Source organism: Saccoglossus kowalevskii, chromosome 7, assembly GCF_978046115.1.
Source record: "Saccoglossus kowalevskii chromosome 7, keSacKowa6.1, whole genome shotgun sequence".
Lineage (NCBI taxonomy): Eukaryota > Metazoa > Hemichordata > Enteropneusta > Harrimaniidae > Saccoglossus > Saccoglossus kowalevskii.
In genome coordinates this window covers 39,750,577-39,769,724 of record NC_140647.1, presented here as the reverse complement: position 1 = coordinate 39,769,724, position 19,148 = coordinate 39,750,577, and the positions used below count along the sequence as shown (strand labels likewise).

Here is a 19,148-nt window from a genome sequence, read left to right as displayed (position 1 = left end):
TGATGTAATACAGGATAGATCAAATATCCATATCACCACAAGGTGATGTAATGAGGGACAGATCAAATATCAATATCACCACAGTGTGATGTAATACAGGACAGATCAAATATCCATTTCACCACAGTGTGATGTAATACAGGGCAGATCAAATATCCATATCACCAGTGTGATGTAATACAGGATATATCAAATATCCCTATCACCACAGTGTGAAGTAATGTGGGACAGATCAAATATCCATATCACCACAGTGTGATGTAGAACAGGGCAGATCAAATATCCATATCACCAGTGTGATGTAATACAGGATAAATCAAATATCTATATCACCACAATGTGATGTAATACAGGATAGATCAAATATCCATATCACCACAAGGTGATGTAATGAGGGACAGATCAAATATCCATATCACCACAGTGTGATGTAATACAGGACAGATCAAATATCCATATAACCACAGTGTGATGTAATACAGGACAGATTAAATATCCATATCACCACAGTGTGATGTAATACAGGATAGATCAAATATCCATATCACCACAGTGTGATGTAATGAGGGAGAGATCCAATATCCATATCACCACAGTGTGATATAATACAGGGCAGATCAAATATCCATATCACCAGTGTGATATAAAACAGGGCAGATCAAATATCCATATCACCACAGTGTGATTTAATACAGGGTAGATCAAATAGCCATATCACCAGTGTGATATAATACAGGATAGATCAAATATCCATATCACCACAGTGTGATGTTATGAGGGACAGATCAAATATCCATATCACCACAGTGTGATGTAAAACAGAACAGATCAAATATCCATATGACAGTGTGATGTAAAACAGGATAGATGGAATATCCATATCACCACAGTGTGAAGTAAAACAGGACAGACCAAATATCCATATCACCAGTGTGATGTAATACAGGACAGATCGAATATCCATATCACCACAGTGTGATATAATACAGGGCAGATCAAATATCCATATCACCAGCGTGATACAATGCAGGATAGATCAAATATCAATATCACCACAGTGTGATGTAATACAGGGCAGATCAAATATCCATATCACCACAGTGTGATATAATACAGGGCAGATCAAATATCCATATCACCACAGTGTGATGTAATACAGGATAGATCAAATATCCATATCACCACATTGTGATATAATACAGGGCAGATCAAATATCCATATCACCAGCGTGATACAATGCAGGATAGATCAAATACATAATGTGTATCCACATAACCAAAGAGTGATGTAATACAGGATAGATCAAATATCCATATCACCACAGTGTGATATAATACAGGATAGATCAAATATCCATACCACCACAGAGTGATGTAATGAGGGACAGATCAAATATCAATATCACCACAGTGTGATGTAATACAGGACAGATCAAATATCCATATCACCACAGTGTGATGTAATACAGGATAGATCAAATATCCATATCACCACAAGGTGATGTAAAACAGAATTGATCAAATATCCATATCACAGTGTGATGTAATACAGGATAGATCAAATATCCATAGCATCAGTGTGATATAATATAGGATAGATCGAATATCCATATCACCACAGTGTGAAGTAAAACAGGACAGATCAAATATCCATATCACCACAGTGTGATGTAATACAGGACATATCAAATATCCATATCACCACACTGTGATATAATACAGGGCAGATCAAATATCCATATCACCACAAGGTGATGTAAAACAGGACAGATCAAATATCCATATCACCAGTGTGATGTAATACAGGACAGATCAAATATTCATATCACCACAAGGTGAAGTAATGAGGGACAGATCAAATATCCATATCACCACAGTGTGATGTAAAACAAGACAGATCAAATATCCATATCACCAGTGTGATGCAATACAGGACAGATCGAATATCCATATCACCACAGTGTGATATAATAGAGGGCAGATCAAATATCCATATCACCACAGTGTGATGTAATACAGGACAGATCAAATATCCATATTACCACAGTGTGATGTAATACAGGATAGATCAAATATCCATATCACCACAGTGTGATGTAATACAGGATAGATCAAATATCCATATCACCACAGTGTGATGTAATACAGGATAGATCAAATATCCATATCACCACAGTGTGATGTAATACAGGACAGATCAAATATCCATATCACCAGTGTGATGTAATACAGGACAGATCGAATATCCATATCACCACAGTGTGATATAATACAGGATAGATCAAATATCCATATCACCACAGTGTGATGTAAAACAGGACAGATCAAATATCCATATCACCAGTGTGATGTAATACAGGACAGATCTAATATCCATATCACCAAAGTGTGATGTAATACAGGGCAGATCAAATATCCATATCACCAGCGTGATACAATGCAGGATAGATCAAATATCAATATCACCACAGTGTGATGTAATACAGGGCAGATCAAATATCCATATCACCACAAGGTGAAGTAATGAGGGACAGATCAAATATCCATATCACCACAGTGTGATGTAAAACAAGACAGATCAAATATCCATATCACCAGTGTGATGCAATACAGGACAGATCGAATATCCATATCACCACAGTGTGATATAATAGAGGGCAGATCAAATATCCATATCACCACAGTGTGATGTAATACAGGACAGATCAAATATCCATATTACCACAGTGTGATGTAATACAGGATAGATCAAATATCCATATCACCACAGTGTGATGTAATACAGGATAGATCAAATATCCATATCACCACAGTGTGATGTAATACAGGATAGATCAAATATCCATATCACCACAGTGTGATGTAATACAGGACAGATCAAATATCCATATCACCAGTGTGATGTAATACAGGACAGATCTAATATCCATATCACCACAGTGTGATGTTATGAGGGACAGATCAAATATCCATATCACCACAGTGTGATGTAAAACAGAACAGATCAAATATCCATATGACAGTGTGATGTAAAACAGGATAGATGGAATATCCATATCACCACAGTGTGAAGTAAAACAGGACAGATCAAATATCCATATCACCAGTGTGATGTAATACAGGACAGATCGAATATCCATATCACCACAGTGTGATATAATACAGGGCAGATCAAATATCCATATCACCAGCGTGATACAATGCAGGATAGATCAAATATCAATATCACCACAGTGTGATGTAATACAGGGTAGATCAAATATCCATATCACCACAGTGTGATATAATACAGGGCAGATCAAATATCCATATCACCACAGTGTGATGTAATACAGGATAGATCAAATATCCATATCACCACAAGGTGAAGTAATGAGGGACAGATCAAATATCCATATCACCACAGTGTGATGTAAAACAAGACAGATCAAATATCCATATCACCAGTGTGATGCAATACAGGACAGATCGAATATCCATATAACCACAGTGTGATATAATAGAGGGCAGATCAAATATCCATATTACCACAGTGTGATGTAATACAGGATAGATCAAATATCCATATCACCACAGTGTGATGTAATACAGGATAGATCAAATATCCATATCACCACAGTGTGATGTAATACAGGATAGATCAAATATCCATATCACCACAGTGTGATGTAATACAGGACAGATCAAATATCCATATCACCAGTGTGATGTAATACAGGACAGATCTAATATCCATATCACCACAGTGTGATGTTATGAGGGACAGATCAAATATCCATATCACCACAGTGTGATGTAAAACAGAACAGATCAAATATCCATATGACAGTGTGATGTAAAACAGGATAGATGGAATATCCATATCACCACAGTGTGAAGTAAAACAGGACAGATCAAATATCCATATCACCAGTGTGATGTAATACAGGACAGATCGAATATCCATATCACCACAGTGTGATATAATACAGGGCAGATCAAATATCCATATCACCAGCGTGATACAATGCAGGATAGATCAAATATCAATATCACCACAGTGTGATGTAATACAGGGCAGATCAAATATCCATATCACCACAGTGTGATATAATACAGGGCAGATCAAATATCCTTATCACCACAGTGTGATGTAATACAGGATAGATCAAATATCCATATCACCACAGTGTGATATAATACAGGGCAGATCAAATATCCATATCACCAGCGTGATACAATGCAGGATAGATCAAATACATAATGTGTATCCACATAACCAAAGAGTGATGTAATACAGGATAGATCAAATATCCATATCACCACAGTGTGATATAATACAGGATAGATCAAATATCCATACCACCACAGTGTGATGTAATGAGGGACAGATCAAATATCAATATCACCACAGTGTGATGTAATACAGGACAGATCAAATATCCATATCACCACAGTGTGATGTAATACAGGATAGATCAAATATCCATATCACCACAAGGTGATGTAAAACAGAACTGATCAAATATCCATATCACAGTGTGATGTAATACAGGATAGATCAAATATCCATAGCATCAGTGTGATATAATATAGGATAGATCGAATATCCATATCACCACAGTGTGAAGTAAAACAGGACAGATCAAATATCCATATCACCAGTGTGATGGAATACAGGACAGATCGAATATCCATATCACCACAGTGTGATATAATAGAGGGCAGGTCAAATATCCATATCACCAGCGTGATGTAATACAGGATAGATCAAATATCCATATCACCACAGTGTGAAGTAATGTGGGACAGATCAAATATCCATATCACCAGTGTGATGTAAGGAGGGACAAATCAAATATCCATATCACCACAGTGTGATATAATACAGGGCAGATCAAATATTCATATTACCACAAGGTGATGTAAAACAGAACAGATCAAATATCCATATCACCAGTGTGATGTAATACTGGACAGATCAAATATCCATAACACCACAAGGTGATGTAAAACAGGACAGATCAAATATCCATATGACCAGTGTGATGTAATACAGGATAGATCAAATATCCATAGCACCAGTGTGATATAATACAGGATAGATCGAAAATCCATATCACCACAGTGTGATGTAAAACAGGACAGATCAAATGTCCATATTACCAGTGTGATGTAATACAGGATAGATCAAATATCCATATCACCAGCGTGATGCAATACAGGATAGATCAAATATCCATATCACCACAGTGTGAAGTAATGTGGGACAGATCAAATATCCATACCACCACAGTGTGAAGTAATGAGGGACAGATCAAATATCCATATCACCACAGTGTGATGTAATACAGGACAGATCAAATATCCATAGCACCTGTGTGATTTAATACAGGATAGATCAAATATCCATATCACCACAGTGTGATGTAAAACAAGACAGATCAAATATCCATATCACCAGTGTGATGTAATACAGGGCAGATCAAATATCCATATCACCACAGTGTGATGTATTACAGGACAGATCAAATATCCATATTACCACAGTGTGATGTAATACAGGATAGATCAAATATCCATATCACCACAGTGTGATGTAATACAGGATAGATCAAATATCCATATCACCACAGTGTGATGTAATACAGGATAGATCAAATATCCATATCACCACAAGGTGAAGTAATGTGGAACAGATCAAATATCCATATCACCAGTGTGATGTAATACAGGATAGATCAAATAGCCATATCACCACAGTGTGATGTAATACAGGACAGATCAAATATCCATATCACCACACTGTGATATAATACAGGGCAGATCAAATATCCATATCACCACAAGGTGATGTAAAACAGGACAGATCAAATATCCATATCACCAGTATGATGTAATACAGGACAGATCAAATATTCATATCACCACAAGGTGAAGTAATGAGGGACAGATCAAATATCCATATCACCACAGTGTGATGTAAAACAAGACAGATCAAATATCCATATCACCAGTGTGATGCAATACAGGACAGATCAAATATCCATATCACCACAGTGTGATATAATAGAGGGCAGATCAAATATCCATATCACCACAGTGTGATGTAATACAGGACAGATCAAATATCCATATTACCACAGTGTGATGTAATACAGGATAGATCAAATATCCATATCACCACAGTGTGATGTAATACAGGATAGATCAAATATCCATATCACCAGTGTGATGTAATACAGGATAGATCAAATATCCATATCACCACAGTGTGATGTAATACAGGACAGATCAAATATCCATATCACCAGTGTGATGTAATACAGGACAGATAGAATATCCATATCACCACAGTGTGATATAATACAGGATAGATCAAATATCCATATCACCACAGTGTGATGTAAAACAGGACAGATCAAATATCCATATCACCAGTGTGATGTAATACAGGACAGATCTAATATCCATATCACCAAAGTGTGATGTAATACAGGACAGATCAAATATCCATATCACCACAGTGTGATGTAAAACAAGACAGATCAAATATCCATATCACCAGTGTGATGCAATACAGGACAGATCGAATATCCATATCACCACAGTGTGATATAATAGAGGGCAGATCAAATATCCATATCACCACAGTGTGATGTAATACAGGACAGATCAAATATCCATATTACCACAGTGTGATGTAATACAGGATAGATCAAATATCCATATCACCACAGTGTGATGTAATACAGGATAGATCAAATATCCATATCACCACAGTGTGATGTAATACAGGATAGATCAAATATCCATATCACCAGTGTGATGTAATACAGGACAGATCGAATATCCATATCACCACAGTGTGATATAATACAGGATAGATCAAATATCCATATCACCACAGTGTGATGTAAAACAGGACAGATCAAATATCCATATCACCAGTGTGATGTAATACAGGACAGATCTAATATCCATATCACCAAAGTGTGATGTAATACAGGACAGATCAAATATCCATATCACCACAGTGTGATGTAATACAGGATAGATCAAATATCCATATCACCACAAGGTGAAGTAATGTGGAACAGATCAAATATCCATATCACCACAGTGTGATGTAATACAGGACAGATCAAATATCCATATTACCACAGCGTGATGTAATACAGGATAGATCAAATATCCATATCACCACAGTGTGATGTAATACAGGACAGATCAAATATCCATATCACCACAGTGTGATATAATACAGCGCAGATCAAATATCCATATCACCACAAGGTGATGTAAAACAGGACAGATCAAATATCCATATCACCAGTGTGATGTAATACAGGACAGATCGAATATCCATATCACCACAGTGTGATATAATAGAGGGCAGATCAAATATCCATATCACCACAGTGTGATGTAATACAGGACAGATCAAATATCCATATCACCACAGTGTGATATAATACAGCGCAGATCAAATATCCATATCACCACAAGGTGATGTAAAACAGGACAGATCAAATATCCATATCACCAGTGTGATGTAATACAGGACAGATCGAATATCCATATCACCACAGTGTGATATAATAGAGGGCAGATCAAATATCCATATCACCACAGTGTGATGTAATACAGGACAGATCAAATATCCATATCACCACAGTGTGATATAATACAGGGCAGATCAAATATCCATATCACCACAAGGTGATGTAAAACAGGACAGATCAAATATCCATATCACCAGTGTGATGTAATACAGGACAGATCAAATATTCATATCACCACAAGGTGAAGTAATGAGGGACAGATCAAATATCCATATCACCAGTGTGATAAAATACAGGACAGATCGCATATCCCTATCACCAGTGTGATATAATACAGGATAGATCAAATATCCATATCACCACAGTATGATGTAATACAGGATAGATCAAATATCCATATCACCAAAGTGTGATGTAATACAGGACAGATCAAATATCCATATCACCACAGTGTGATGTAATACAGGATAGATCAAATATCCATATCACCACAAGGTGAAGTAATGTGGAACAGATCAAATATCCATATCACCACAGTGTGATGTAATACAGGACAGATCAAATATCCATATTACCACAGCGTGATGTAATACAGGATAGATCAAATATCCATATCACCACAGTGTGATGTAATACAGGACAGATCAAATATCCATATCACCACAGTGTGATATAATACAGCGCAGATCAAATATCCATATCACCACAAGGTGATGTAAAACAGGACAGATCAAATATCCATATCACCAGTGTGATGTAATACAGGACAGATCGAATATCCATATCACCACAGTGTGATATAATAGAGGGCAGATCAAATATCCATATCACCACAGTGTGATGTAATACAGGACAGATCAAATATCCATATCACCACAGTGTGATATAATACAGCGCAGATCAAATATCCATATCACCACAAGGTGATGTAAAACAGGACAGATCAAATATCCATATCACCAGTGTGATGTAATACAGGACAGATCGAATATCCATATCACCACAGTGTGATATAATAGAGGGCAGATCAAATATCCATATCACCACAGTGTGATGTAATACAGGACAGATCAAATATCCATATCACCACAGTGTGATATAATACAGGGCAGATCAAATATCCATATCACCACAAGGTGATGTAAAACAGGACAGATCAAATATCCATATCACCAGTGTGATGTAATACAGGACAGATCAAATATTCATATCACCACAAGGTGAAGTAATGAGGGACAGATCAAATATCCATATCACCAGTGTGATAAAATACAGGACAGATCGCATATCCCTATCACCAGTGTGATATAATACAGGATAGATCAAATATCCATATCACCACAGTATGATGTAATACAGGATAGATCAAATATCCATATCACCACAGTGTGATGTAATACAGGATAGATCAAATATCCATACCACCACAAGGTGATGTAAAACAGGACAGATCAAATATCCATATCACCACAGTGTGATGTAATACAGGATAGATCAAATATCCATATCACCAGTGTGATGTAATACAGGACAGATCGAATATCCATATCACCACAGTGTGATATAATAGAGGGCAGATCAAATATCCATATCACCACAGTGTGATGTAATACAGGACAGATCAAATATCCATATCACCACAGTGTGATATAATACAGGGCAGATCAAATATCCATATCACCACAAGGTGATGTAAAACAGGACAGATCAAATATCCATATCACCAGTGTGATGTAATACAGGACAGATCAAATATTCATATCACCACAAGGTGAAGTAATGAGGGACAGATCAAATATCCATATCACCAGTGTGATAAAATACAGGACAGATCGCATATCCCTATCACCAGTGTGATATAATACAGGATAGATCAAATATCCATATCACCACAGTATGATGTAATACAGGATAGATCAAATATCCATATCACCACAGTGTGATGTAATACAGGATAGATCAAATATCCATACCACCACAAGGTGATGTAAAACAGGACAGATCAAATATCCATATCACCACAGTGTGATGTAATACAGGATAGATCAAATATCCATATCACCACAGTGTGATGTAAAACAGGACAGATCAAATATCCATATCACCACTGTGTGATGTAAAACAGGACAGATCAAATATGCATATCACCAGTGTGATGTAATACAGGACAGATCGAATATCCATATCACCACAGTGTGATATAATACAGGGCAGATCAAATACCCATATTACCACAGTGTGATATAATACAGGATAGATCAAATATCCATATCACCACAGTGTGATTGAAAACAGGACAGATCAAATATCCATACCACCACAGTGTGAAGTAATGAGGGACAGATCGCATATCCCTATCACCAGTGTGATATAATACAGGATAGATCAAATATCCATATCACCACAGTATGATGTAATACAGGATAGATCAAATATCCATATCACCACAGTGTGATGTAATACAGGATAGATCAAATATCCATACCACCACAAGGTGATGTAAAACAGGACAGATCAAATATCCATATCACCACAGTGTGATATAATACAGGGCAGATCAAATATCCATATCACCAGTGTGATGTAATACAGGACAGATCGAATATCCATATCACCACAGTGTGATATAATAGAGGGCAGATCAAATATCCATATCACCACAGTGTGATGTAATACAGGACAGATCAAATATCCTTATCACCACAGTGTGATATAATACAGGGCAGATCAAATATCCATATCACCACACGGTGATGTAAAACAGGACAGATCAAATATCCATATCACCAGTGTGATGTAATACAGGACAGATCAAATATTCATATCACCACAAGGTGAAGTAATGAGGGACAGATCAAATATCCATATCACCAGTGTGATGCAATACAGGACAGATCGCATATCCCTATCACCAGTGTGATATAATACAGGATAGATCAAATATCCATATCACCACAGTATGATGTAATACAGGATAGATCAAATATCCATATCACCACAGTGTGATGTAATACAGGATAGATCAAATATCCATACCACCACAAGGTGATGTAAAACAGGACAGATCAAATATCCATATCACCACAGTGTGATGTAATACAGGATAGATCAAATATCCATATCACCACAGTGTGATGTAAAACAGGACAGATCAAATATCCATATCACCACTGTGTGATGTAAAACAGGACAGATCAAATATGCATATCACCAGTGTGATGTAATACAGGACAGATCGAATATCCATATCACCACAGTGTGATATAATACAGGGCAGATCAAATATCCATATTACCACAATGTGATATAATACAGGATAGATCAAATATCCATATCACCACAGTGTGATTGAAAACAGGACAGATCAAATATCCATACCACCACAGTGTGAAGTAATGAGGGACAGATCGCATATCCCTATCACCAGTGTGATATAATACAGGATAGATCAAATATCCATATCACCACAGTATGATGTAATACAGGATAGATCAAATATCCATATCACCACAGTGTGATGTAATACAGGATAGATCAAATATCCATACCACCACAAGGTGATGTAAAACAGGACAGATCAAATATCCATATCACCACAGTGTGATGTAATACAGGACAGATCTAATATCCATATCACCACAGTGTGATGTAATACAGGACAGATCAAATATCCATATCACCACAGTGTGATGTAATACAGGATAGATCAAATATCCATATCACCACAAGGTGAAGTAATGTGGAACAGATCAAATATCCATATCACCACAGTGTGATGTAATACAGGACAGATCAAATATCCATATTACCACAGCGTGATGTAATACAGGATAGATCAAATATCCATATCACCACAGTGTGATGTAATACAGGACAGATCAAATATCCATATCACCACAGTGTGATATAATACAGGGCAGATCAAATATCCATATCACCACAAGGTGATGTAAAACAGGACAGATCAAATATCCATATCACCACAGTGTGATGTAATACAGGATAGATCAAATATCCATATCACCACAGTGTGATGTAATACAGGACAGATCAAATATCCATATCACCAGTGTGATGTAATACAGGACAGATCGAATATCCATATCACCACAATGTGATATAATACAGGATAGATCAAATATCTATATCACCACAGTGTGATGTAATACAGGATAGATCAAATATCCATATCACCACAGTGTGATGTAATACAGGATAGATCAAATATCCATATCACCACAGTGTGATGTAATACAGGATAGATCAAATATCCATATCACCACAGTGTGATGTAATACAGGACAGATCAAATATCCATATCACCACAGTGTGATATAATACAGGATAGATCAAATATCCATATCACCACAAGGTGAAGTAATGTGGAACAGATCAAATATCCATATCACCACAGTGTGATGTAATACAGGACAGATCAAATATCCATATTACCACAGCGTGATGTAATACAGGATAGATCAAATATCCATATCACCACAGTGTGATGTAATACAGGACAGATCAAATATCCATATCACCACAGTGTGATATAATACAGGGCAGATCAAATATCCATATCACCACAAGGTGATGTAAAACAGGACAGATCAAATATCCATAGCACCAGTGTGATGTAATACAGGACAGATCTAATATCCATATCACCACAGTGTGATATAATACAGGGCAGATCAAATATCCATATCACCACAAGGTGATGTAAAACAGGACAGATCAAATATCCATATCACCAGTGTGATGTAATACAGGACAGATCGAATATCCATATCACCACAGTGTGATATAATAGAGGGCAGATCAAATATCCATATCACCACAGTGTGATGTAATACAGGACAGATCAAATATCCATATCACCACAGTGTGATATAATACAGGGCAGATCAAATATCCATATCACCAGTGTGATGTAATACAGGACAGATCGAATATCCATATCACCACAGTGTGATATAATAGAGGGCAGATCAAATATCCATATCACCACAGTGTGATGTAATACAGGACAGATCAAATATCCATATCACCACAGTGTGATATAATACAGGGCAGATCAAATATCCATATCACCACAAGGTGATGTAAAACAGGACAGATCAAATATCCATATCACCAGTGTGATGTAATACAGGACAGATCAAATATTCATATCACCACAAGGTGAAGTAATGAGGGACAGATCAAATATCCATATCACCAGTGTGATAAAATACAGGACAGATCGCATATCCCTATCACCAGTGTGATATAATACAGGATAGATCAAATATCCATATCACCACAGTATGATGTAATACAGGATAGATCAAATATCCATATCACCACAGTGTGATGTAATACAGGATAGATCAAATATCCATACCACCACAAGGTGATGTAAAACAGGACAGATCAAATATCCATATCACCACAGTGTGATGTAATACAGGGTAGATCAAATATCCATATCACCACAGTGTGATGTAAAACAGGACAGATCAAATATCCATATCACCACTGTGTGATGTAAAACAGGACAGATCAAATATGCATATCACCAGTGTGATGTAATACAGGACAGATCGAATATCCATATCACCACAGTGTGATATAATACAGGGCAGATCAAATATCCATATCACCACAGTGTGATTGAAAACAGGACAGATCAAATATCCATACCACCACAGTGTGAAGTAATGAGGGACAGATCAAATATCCCTATCACCACAGTGTGATGTAATACAGGACAGATCAAATATCCATAGCACCTGTGTGATATAATACAGGACAGATCAAACATCCATATCACCACAGTGTGATGTAAAACAGGACAGATCAAATATCCATATCACCAGTGTGATGTAATACAGGACAGATCGAATATCCATATCACCACAGTGTGATATAATAGAGGGCAGATCAAATATCCATATCACCACAGTGTGATGTAATACAGGACAGATCAAATATCCATATTACCACAGTGCGATGTAATACAGGATAGATCAAATATCCATATCACCACAGTGTGATGTAATACAGGATAGATCAAATATCCATATCACCACAGTGTGATGTAATACAGTATAGATCAATTATCCATACCACCACAAGGTGATGTAAAACAGGACAGATCAAATATCCATATCACCACAGTGTGATGTAATACAGGGTAGATCAAATATCCATATCACCACAGTGTGATGTAAAACAGGACAGATCAAATATCCATATCACCACTGTGTGATGTAAAACAGGACAGATCAAATATGCATATCACCAGTGTGATGTAATACAGGACAGATCGAATATCCATATCACCACAGTGTGATATAATACAGGGCAGATCAAATATCCATATCACCACAGTGTGATTGAAAACAGGACAGATCAAATATCCATACCACCACAGTGTGAAGTAATGAGGGACAGATCAAATATCCCTATCACCACAGTGTGATGTAATACAGGACAGATCAAATATCCATAGCACCTGTGTGATATAATACAGGACAGATCAAACATCCATATCACCACAGTGTGATGTAAAACAGGACAGATCAAATATCCATATCACCAGTGTGATGTAATACAGGACAGATCGAATATCCATATCACCACAGTGTGATATAATAGAGGGCAGATCAAATATCCATATCACCACAGTGTGATGTAATACAGGACAGATCAAATATCCATATTACCACAGTGCGATGTAATACAGGATAGATCAAATATCCATATCACCACAGTGTGATGTAATACAGGATAGATCAAATATCCATATCACCACAGTGTGATGTAATACAGTATAGATCAATTATCCATACCACCACAGTGTGATGTAATGAGGGACAGATCAAATATCCATATCACCACAAGGTGATGTAAAACAGGACAGATCAAATATCCATATCACCAGTGTGATGTAATACGGGATAGAGCAAATGTCCATATCACCACAGTGTGATGTAATACAGTGCAGATCAAATATATCCATATCACCACAGTGTGATGTAATGCGGGACAGATCAAATATCCATATCACCACAGTGTGATGTATATGGGAAAGATGGAATATCCATATCACCACAGTGTGATGTAATACGGGACAGATCAAATATCCATATCACCACAGTGTGATGTAATACAGCGCAGACGATATCTTCTAGATAACTGAATAAAGACGAAAACAAACACAATCCTGCGAGGATAGACATATTTGAGACATGTGAGAAGACATACTCAACCTATTGCAGCATACTTCAATGGCTTCAAGCACACATGTAACACACAAGAACTACTTTTAACATGTCAATGTATATTCGCTAACAGTAACAAGTTACACTAACCTAACACATATAAAAACAACAGAGTATAAAACTAAAATTACCTATGCTCGCCAACTCAAACTCATTTATGTTTTGCAGCACCAAAATATGCATACATTAAGTGAATTAATTAATACTGATGATTGGATGTCATAATTTGCATCAAATAAGCTTTGTTACAGCATCATTATTTGGTTGAAAGTCAGCCAGTTGATCAAAATAGCAGGTCTTTTTGAACAACTCAACTAGCTAGCTTGGGTGGTAAATTTTAGCATACACAGATATGTTTTTTCACTGACTTAATCAGAAAAGGATTACATGTAGTAACTATAGAAATGACTTCTGGAAAAAGATTAAAATGGTTATAAAGACCTATTTCACTCCATACACAGCAGTTGGAGGGTTATTGAATGGGACATTATATTTTCTGATGACATAAATGTTACTGCTAATGAGATGCAATGTGCAATTCACAAAGTAGACAGTAATAAATCATGTGCTGCTGATATAATTATGTTGAACATAATAAATAAATAGTTACCCCGGTAAATGGAAAACTAGCAAGATAATTATTTAATTGCAGGCCCATAGCTATTGGAATATGTGATGCAGTGCAGACTAGATGTTGATGGATGGATGGATGGATGGCTGGCTGAATGAATGAATGAATGAATGAATGAATGAATGAATGAATGAATGAATGAATGAATGAATGAATGAATGAATGAATAGTATCCTATTCAAGGTTCTGGAATATATGACAGAATTCCAGACTAGATGTGGAATTAAGAAGAAACAAGGTAATAATTTACAATATATGCACTGAAAGCAATTGTTCACATATACTGCGGCCTTAAAGTGCCTGTGCAATGCCCACCCACACGCTTCCCATTTTAGATCTGATTTTTTGATTTTTGTGCTGAAAATGATTACTCTTATCCAAGTACATTTGAGATATTTCCCGTGCTGTAGCCACGCCCAGTGAAAGTGCACCACCAAATGCTAAAATATGAGAGGAAGCCATACTCCTGGGCCGTACTTTTATATCACTGTGTCATTCAACATACTTTTAAACAATATACATTTTTTGATCGGCGTTTTTTTTTTTTGTCTATTTTATTTTATTTTTGAGAGAGTGAATTTTTGAAGTTGTTTTCACAACAAACATTTTTGATGAACATTGTGTTGTGGGCAGTTGCAGTAATGTGCATTTATACGTTTCCAATCGATCCAAAGGTGAGAAATCAGTGGACGAAAGCCGTGAAAATAATGAGAAATGGTTGGGGTGGACTTCCTCCTTACAGCGTCATATGTAGTGTCCACTTCACCTCAGATTCTGTTTTTCGAAAACTAGGTTTTAACGAGAAATGCCAACAACTTAAACCAGGCGCAATACAAAACGTTTTCGAAAAAATAGATTCCGGACCAGCCCATGATCACTGAGGCGGATTTCAGAAGGGAGAGAGACGTCGAGTAAGTGTTTCAAATGATTTGATTGTTTTTCCGATCTTGATCGCTTTATAGAGACCAGCAGTGTTATGTAAAAGGTAGCAGTAATTTTGATAATGACACGAAAACGAAACCTCGGACAAACAGGAAATTGCGCAGCCCTCAGGCTGTTTTCATTTTCGCAGGCTAAAAGTGTCTGAATTGTTCAGTGATTGGTGTTGAATGTCGAATTCACACCTTTGTTGCCTTTACTTGCAGCTTGATCTGCATAATAATTTATGGAATAAGAATCCGGGCTTGGGCTGTCAATGCATTTTTTTAATATAATCACTGGATTTTAATAAAATCACGCTAAATCCACTCTGAATTTGTCTGTATGTAAGTCACTCTGCATTTTTGTTATCCAATAAAACGACACCATTCATGCACGCATTCATGACCCGACGCGTTCACCTATTGCAACAAATTTATTGCACTGTCCAGCGACAGTGTACAAACGTGCGCCAGTGACTAGCTACACCAGACAGGACATATTTCGCTTCTGACTCAACCTCATGCAACAAACTTCATACTAAGTCTATGTGTTCATTATGGTCCATTCTTCCTCGACGAACAAGTACCTAAGTGGCAATTTAGTCAAAGACGAGAAAACAGCACAAGAAATTTGCCTTATTTACATGTATCGGCAATGCAAGCTACCCAGCAAATTCCCCTTCTGACGTCACAGGGGGAATTTCTGTTTGCAAATAAGAAGCTAATGAGGAGCCTCGTTTTAAAATACACAAAAATAAAGTTGCCGTAGACTGAGTTTAAAACACATTTTTTCACTTAAAAAAATAATTTATGCATACAAATATAAAAATTAATAATATTTATGTATCAATGGATAATTTTAGGTGTGAAAATAGCAGCCATTTCACAGGCACTTTAATGCAACGTTGTTTCTCTGTTTCTGGAAGCCTCAAAGGCATTTAAGAGAACCAATCATGTTCAATTATTTTAGAAACTTATACGTCATGACACATAGGTCTATCAAATCAGAATATTAATGTACTGGTATGTATGCATCAGATGATTGCATGAAGAATGAATGAAGGCGCTACAAATGACACTCCAATCATCATTTATCATAGAATATGCTAGATTACTCATCAAAAACATTCCCATGGGGACAGGATAACGATACTAATGTTGCTTAATTTATAATATGAATAAATTGACAATTATACACACCAAAACCATCTGACATCCTTAATTGAAAGAAACAGATTTCAATTAATATCTAAAAATGTATTATTTTATGTTCACTGTGACAGTCAACTGTTCAATGTCAACGCTGACATTACACGTGAACTACATTATCACCTGTACTGAAACATTCAAAAATACCATGTAACTTACAGCTACATATTTTACAGTGATAAGGCGAACTTTTGTTGCTAGAATTTCTAAAAAATATGACTCAATCGATTTATACTGTAGATTAGATTGACTAATTCTACACGACAGTTTTATTTTATTCTACCGTGGACTGTATATTGTAAGCACGCACATAAAGTAAGTATTACAACCGCGGTATGTGTTCATCAATCCGTACGTTTATTGCCAACATCATATTTTGAAAATATTTAGGCTTGAATGTTGCCTGTAACTTTAATGTTTGTACAATATGAATACTGGTTTGTTTGCAACGGTTAATTCCTAAATTGATATTGGAATCGCGTCCTATTTTTTTACATACACTGTCCCATCGTCAGTTAATCGGCTTTGATTGTCGAACTATTAGCGATATAAAACACATATTCTTACCTCATAGACCGCGTCTTCTGTTTCTGAGACATATTTGAGCCGTAAAATTGGCGAATTCGGCAACAAAGTGACTAAAATACAACATAAATTCACCAATTTTCCGGCCGCCTGTCTACTATATAAGGAGGGGTTAACACGCATGCGCACTAGCGGTATCACGTGTCCTTGACGTAATTCTAGGAAATCCCACTTGCAAAAAACAGGGAATCCCCAATTTTCTCAGTGAAGGCTGGAACCTCGGCAAACTTCCCAAGACGCCGCGTTTATGTGTTTGACTGGATTCGAGTAAACATAATTCTCAATATGTTTTAACAATGTAATAATAGTAATTGTGTTTACTTTATTCATTACTATGTTGAATTTTTGAACACTTTGGTGTATCGAATATAAATCATGATGAGAAATGGTTTAAAACTACAACCATTTTTTATATCTTTTACGATTACCCAATAATTATACCCGAGAGCCTAAAAACATGACGATCGGCACGTCTCCGGTTGGCGACTTGTGCTCATGAGAATAACATTACAAACATCCACAAGTTGATACCATACGTACATGTACGTGTATAAAACGAAAACAGATATGGTCATTCACATAAATAAATAAATTCATTGCTGGTAGGTACTAACACGTAGTTTAGCGCCATGCAAAACAATATATATTTTTATTTTATATAACATATTTATTATTATAGTTTTCCGATAATTACCGTCAACATTGTACTGATATTGCAAATTCTACAGTGAAAATGTGGCCATCAACTCATTTAAAATAACACATTTACATGGGGCCGTAAGTGGCAGCCTACCCAGATGCCCACACGGAATCGAATTTCTGTAGTTACCGTGACGATTTATCATGGTATAACCAAATTAATGTTCCAAGACAATTACATCATTATTTTTCATAAATATGAAAATTAAGTATGGGTCATTCCGACGTTTGCAATGACAACTTCATTATTTCTTTTACAGAAAAAATATAGGGGCGGGCAGAAAATATCTATTTG

The 19,148-nt window shown here is 36.3% G+C and overlaps 1 protein-coding gene across 2 annotated transcripts in view; it reads right to left on the bottom strand.

Moving 5' to 3' along the window:
• LOC100366409 (dnaJ homolog subfamily C member 5-like) overlaps window positions 1–18,278 on the bottom strand; it is a 73,234-nt gene extending 54,956 nt beyond the window's left edge. For both annotated transcript variants that reach the window (XM_002736431.4, XM_006818602.3), the window contains exon 1: window positions 18,137–18,278. In XM_002736431.4, the coding sequence (XP_002736477.1) occupies window positions 18,137–18,168 (32 nt within the window). In that variant the 5' untranslated portion in view covers window positions 18,169–18,278. The remainder of the gene's footprint in view (window positions 1–18,136) is intronic.
• Between the last annotated feature and the right edge of the window lie 870 nt (window positions 18,279–19,148).